We start from the raw sequence: 5,791 nt of genomic DNA, 5'->3' as shown, positions 1-5,791 counted from the left end.
GCAACGCGGCCACCGGGGCCGGATCCGGCAGGCGAGGCCGAGCAGGAGGAGGAGTTCTACGAGTCGCTGGATCGATTGTATATTGCTCAAGACCACACAAAAATCCAATGACTCGCCTGCCCGGGAAAGCAACTCTCGCAGAAGTCTCGAATGCCGCTTGTCTAGTTGCAGCTGCCTGCTGCCTACGCTGTCCAGGAATTGGACGGCATTATGCGGTTGGCCCTTGGCCGCCGGGCAGATTAAAACCTCTCGCGGATGGCACCAATGCTCGCACACACACCGCACGACAGCAGCTACCTGCTAACCCAGCAGGTACAGCCAGAATCCCAGCGATGTCGGCGGCGGCGGAGGAGTACCCGTGGCGCGCGCAGCAGGTCTTCGGCGACGCCATGGCGGCGCAGCGGAGCGCGCTGGTGCTCGCGTCGTACCCGGTGCTGCTCCTCCTCGTCATCCTGGCCGCGTTCGTCCGGTACCTGTGGGTCGCGCTTGCCATGTACTGCGCGCTCCTCTTCGTGCTCTCCTGCGCGTCCCGCACGTTCGCCGCCCGGGCCGCCAGCGACGAGGAGGAGGCGCGGCTCAGCCGGGGCGGGCTCTCGCCGACCGCCATCACGCCGGTCGCCCCGGCGTTCCCGTACGAGCCGCCGGCTGCGGGCGCGCCCGTCAGCGACTGCGCGGTGTGCCTCGAGGCGATGAAGGCCGGGGAGGCGGCGCGGCGGCTGCCGGCGTGCGCGCACGCGTTCCACGTCGGCTGCATCGACATGTGGCTCGACTCGCACGCGACGTGCCCCGTGTGCAGGTGCCATGTCGTGCCGCAGAAGAAGGGAGGCAAAGAACCGCCCGAGGGGCCCGTGCAGCAGCCGTCGATCGAGCCGCCGCCGGTGTAGCTCCGGCAGGGGGGTGCGGGTGCGCCGTGCCACGGCGGCTGTATACAGGGTAGTTTCAACTTCGAGGATAGGTTTGCACATACTATTTTGGGTTTTAATTAAATATAGTTGTTCTAGTGTGCTGTTCTGCTGGCTGTATATATACGTAGCGTATTTTGTCAACGATAATGCAATTATTATGCTAGCGATCTTGCAAACTCTGCCAGGTCGTCACCGCCTTTTCCACACAGTGAATTGCGATTTGAAAAGAACCCGTGAACACTACTGAGTACTGACTGAGACAAGCTGCAAAATATCTGTAATGGACACTGACTGACCAAGTCGATTTTCATCTGTTCCACTTCCACAGTTTTTTGTAGGTAGGAGTATAGTTTTATTCAAACCAGGTCGTACCGGCCGATGAAGTCGATTACTAATGAGGGCAACGCTATCAACAGGCAACTGAAAACACACATTTTTCAGCGACACATTACTAATGACGGTCACGATATGAAGGCAACCGGCTCCGTTATATTGTTTCTTAAACATCTAGACTTCAGTTCAGGGTGTGTTTATCTCAGGATTGTTCGGCTTGAGAAACCATCCCATTCTAGATGACGTGGTGCATCATGAGTCCAAAGTCATTCCTCAAATTCAGTCTGATACTAATTATTAGATTTCTTTCCGCAAACTAAACAAAAAAAAGTGAGTGAGAAGATGATGAAGTGATGGACTATCTCATTTCTCAAATCAAACACCTTGTGATTCTGCAATGCTGCTTGGACCTTAGAGCAAGTACATTGCTACACCTCAGCAGTCTCATAAGTCGTCTCATGCAGTACCACATAGGATTTTTAATGATGTGGAGAGAGGGTGAGGAGAGAGAAAGAGGTTGTTGTTTCACGAAACAACTACCTCATAGGCTAGATTTTAAGAATATGAGACGACTACTCTATCATTGTACGAGTTTTGGTTGCCATGCAACTCATAATGTTTGTTTTCCTATGCAAATAGAATTACTATGAGACAACTTAAAAAGACAAACTATTATATATCTCAAGATTACGTGTCAATGCACGAGACTATCTATTAAACAACACCAATGTACTTGCCCTTGCCCCGCGTACCTCGGTTTCTAGCGGCTTAATCACTCTATTTTTGGATGCCCTCTGCACCGAGATGCTACCCGCAGCATGTCCTCCACTGCTCGTGACCGGTGTCTAGGGCAGAAGATCATCACTGACGACGCAAATCTCACGCAACAAAAGTATCTCAATATATAGATCTTTATCTGTTGTTAATCGAGCGTCATCATTCCCGTCTGCCCTGAAACCAAGTGAAGCAAAGGAAAGAAAGAAAGAAGAAGATGGGTCCAAACCTCCCCAGTTCCAATCAATCCAGGAGTCTCTGAGCGATCAACAACACATATAAGCCAACAATGAAATGATGTCTTCATCTCACCTAAACCTAATCCCAACGGCCCAAAAGCTTCAGTTGCCTGGGAAACACGGACGTTTCCTCTTGTTCCATACACTCCAAACTGTAATTGGCCGGTGCAACAACATTCTCACACTCCCGTGGTGCATGCTCCACACTAACATCAGTTAAGCTGCAACTGACGTGAGTGACCGGGTTGTCTAGTAGCGGCCGATTTCAAGCACGTCGAGCTCTACGCTCCGTACTATCCGGTACCGGTCTGTATCGGCTAGATGCTCCTTATCTTTCGCAACTGGAAGAAGCGTCAGGCGAGAGGTTTGGAGCCAGCCACTCGATTTCTCGCGGTCGTGTCCGGCGACGCACGGCTGGCTGGCTGTCTGCTGCGCCTTCGAAATCAAATCTTTGCTTGGTCATGTATCGCAATGAAGAATTACACATCAGCGACAGTGAACACTATACCATCAACCTAAAAATCTGTTTTATGCTGTGTTTGAGATCATGAATGTACAGTAGGAATCACGAATGCGCCGCCCAGATTCCGGTGAACTGGTGACGATCGAGTCCTCACACCGGCGGCAGGGCGTCGGGCGAGGATTCCACCGTGACGGCGGCGGCGGCGGCCGGGGCAGGGGTGACAGCCTTCGAGGTGACGTTCGGCGGGGAGAGGTCGCAGCGGCAGAGCGGGCAGGTCCTGTGCGCGCGCAGCCAGGCGTCGACGCAGTCGACGTGGAAGAGGTGGCGGCACGCCGGGAGCTGGCGCACCACCTCGCCGGCCCGCACGTCCTCCAGGCACACCGCGCAGAGCAGCACGGAGCTGCTGCGGCGCGGCTTGTCGTCGCCGCCGCCGCCCTTCGCCACGGGCGGCGGCGGCGGAGGCTCGTACGCGAACATCGGGAGCGCGCCAATGGCGGCGTCCGGCAGCCCGCACGCGGCGCAGCGGTGGTGCACCACCAGCCGCACGGGCGCAGTGGGAGCCTGCTGCCGCGCCGCCGCTGGAACACCATCCCACGAGGGCGCGAGGCAGCCGGCGAGGCCGAGCAGGAGCACGGCCGCGCCAGATACGGCGCAAGCCTTGGCGACGTTGGCCGTGGCGGCGGCCAGCACGACGAAGAGCAGCAGCGAGACGCAGGCCGCCACGACGCAGTAGCAGGCGCGGCCCTCGTCGTGGCCGTCCTCGGGCGCCGCCGCCTCCGCGGCGACGCCCGCCACCGCCCTCGGGTGCAGCGTCAGCATGCCACCGCTGCGCCGTGCTGCTCGCTTGGCACTTGTGAGAGCTTTGCTTTTCTTATCCCTGCTTCCGGGTCAGAGATATGTTCGAGTGTTCGAGGAGAGGACTCCGTGGCGGCGAGGCGGAAGGAGGCGAGCTAGAAATAGGCGCGCGCGCGGCGCCGGTGCGTGCTGCGGGGTGGGAGACTGGAGGAGAGCGACGTGTTCCTTGGCCGTGCGGCCGCCGTGGCCGGTGGTTTGTGCGGCTTACGGTTTTTCATCGCTGGCTCCATTCGGGGCGTGAAAAATTTGGCGAGGGGATATCATCGATTCTGGCCTTCTGGGCGTGTTTTATTGCGGCGCGGACACGGGGTCGGTGTCGGTGTCGATCGACGGGGGCGACCAACGCCGCGCCGCGCCGCACCGCGAGATGGACTTGCACGCACGGCAAGCTAATGAGGTCGACCCTTGTGGTGCTGGGATGGCTTCACGGCCGTGGAGCCGAGATGTGTGACCAACCGGGAGTACATGTGGGCAGGTTCTGGGTCAGGCGAGGGGTGGACTGACCGAGGGCCCGTTCGGTTCGGCCGGTTTGGCCTGGACAGTTCAATCCGGGCGGATTGGAACAGTCCAGAATGGAGTCAGGTCTGGCTTGGATTCGTTGTTCGGTTAGATCTAGCCCGAATTTCCCCCCTCTACTTACGGCTCGGAATCATTCCCCACCTCCTCCCCTCCGAAACAGAGCCTGACCACTCGCTCGACTCGACGCTCGCCGCTCCCCCGCACCTCCGCAATTCCCAGCGCCTCCGCGCTCCATGGCCACGACCCCGCCGCCGCACCTCCACCCGCGACCCTACTGCGTGCGTCGCATGTGCTTCCCGGCGCCTCCGCACCCCCATGGCCGCCGGCCTGCTGTCTCACCACCACCGTGCCCCACGGCGCCTCCACCCGCGGCCCGACTACGCCGCCGCCCGCAACTCCCGGCACCTCCGCACCCCAGCGCGCCCGCCGACCCGACGCTGCCACGGCATGGCTGCGGCATGGCCGCAGCTACGCGCCCCTTCGCCGCACCAGCTGGCTGGCTGCGCTTGCCGGCGTGCCGTGCGCCAGCATCGGCATCGGAGAAGAAGCCACGACTATTTAAGTGACCTGTTTGTTTTGAGTGGATTGACATAATTAAATTCTGATCGGACTAAGTGACACAGGTGGAATCACTCCAACAGGATCTGAAAATAATTCTGGCCAGAATCCAATCCGACTGAAACGAACGAGGCCCGACTCTCCTAGTCTACGGTACGTTGTCCGTCATCGTCGTGGACTCGAGGTGCGTGGAAGCGACACTTGGTATTAGTTTCTACTCGAGATGCTAGCAAATGGAACAAGCATATGTTCTGTTTCCCCAACAAAACGTATTAGTTTCTTTCGAGAAGATCCTGGGAATGGTTTTGTGATGATGAGTTGAATCCTGCCTTCCATACGGTTCCAGAAACTCGGAGCGCAAAACACGTACGGTTGACTTTCAGAGTCAGGGCCTAATAAATTGGTTCAGAAGGTTCAAACAGATGGCCTTCAGTTCCGTCCAAACAGATGGCGCGGTGAGGTACAGGGTGATCGCGGTACGTGTTGTTCTAATCTTCTGGTAGACGGGGAAGGATTTAAGCAAGCACTAATTAAGCAAACTTTCTTTTTAGTAACAGTTGCATCAACATAGATGCACATGCACACAGCTGCTTCTACACTTAGGATCTGTTTGGATACACACTCCTAAATATTAGGACTCCACTTTTAGAACTTTATGAGGGCTATTGAGGGTCAAGGTATTCTAATGGGTCCTTTTTCTCCTAAAATGGTCCCCAAACCTCCCTTTACCTATGTTATCCTCCTCAAACATTTAATGACGTGAACAGGGCAGGAGCATTTAGAGGAGTAATTGGGGGTAAAAAAGTTATTTCCCTCTAACATCCTAAATATTTAGGATTCCATCCAAACAACCCTCTTCTAAATTTTAGGACTACCAATTTCTGAATCTAAAGTTTTAGAACAATCCTAAACTTTAGGAATTTGTATCTAACAACCCTTACTTTCCTGCCGTAAGCAGCGCAGCAACACGCTAGATCTGATCACACACTTGAGGTCAGCACAGGATACGAGACGCATGCTCGCCAGCGGCCAGTTTCAGGCGTGTCAGCTAGTGCTAGAGGTCTACACGGCCCGTACAATGCCGGTAGCAGTCCCCGTCTGCTGGATATGCATGGTCCTCGTCTTTTAGAACTGGAAGCATCAGG

The 5,791-nt window shown here is 56.2% G+C and overlaps 2 protein-coding genes across 2 annotated transcripts; one reads left to right on the top strand and one right to left on the bottom strand.

Moving 5' to 3' along the window:
* The first annotated feature begins 236 nt into the window (after positions 1–236).
* LOC101778006 (RING-H2 finger protein ATL39) lies at positions 237–1,046 on the top strand. Its single transcript, XM_004967008.3, has one exon. The coding sequence runs from the start codon at positions 333–335 to the stop codon at positions 882–884; it is 552 nt and encodes a 183-aa protein (XP_004967065.1). The 5' UTR covers positions 237–332; the 3' UTR covers positions 885–1,046.
* Positions 1,047–2,234: 1,188 nt separating this feature from the next.
* Positions 2,235–3,810, bottom strand: LOC101770282 (probable E3 ubiquitin-protein ligase ATL45). The gene has a single exon (XM_022825829.1). It carries the CDS (start codon positions 3,531–3,533, stop codon positions 2,865–2,867), a length of 669 nt encoding a protein of 222 aa, XP_022681564.1. The 5' UTR covers positions 3,534–3,810; the 3' UTR covers positions 2,235–2,864.
* Between the last annotated feature and the right edge of the window lie 1,981 nt (positions 3,811–5,791).

The sequence above is a fragment of the Setaria italica genome, chromosome IV (assembly GCF_000263155.2).
Source record: "Setaria italica strain Yugu1 chromosome IV, Setaria_italica_v2.0, whole genome shotgun sequence".
Taxonomy (NCBI): Eukaryota; Viridiplantae; Streptophyta; class Magnoliopsida; order Poales; family Poaceae; genus Setaria; species Setaria italica.
The sequence above is the reverse complement of the archived record's forward strand: the minus strand, read 5'-3'. Positions and strand labels throughout refer to the sequence as shown.

Bases quoted from the DNA above. Each gene is read 5' to 3' on its own strand.
- LOC101778006 (XM_004967008.3), top strand. From the start codon at position 333: ATGTCGGCGGCGGCGGAGGAGTACCCGTGGCGCGCGCAGCAGGTCTTC.
- LOC101770282 (XM_022825829.1), bottom strand. From the start codon at position 3,533: ATGCTGACGCTGCACCCGAGGGCGGTGGCGGGCGTCGCCGCGGAGGCG.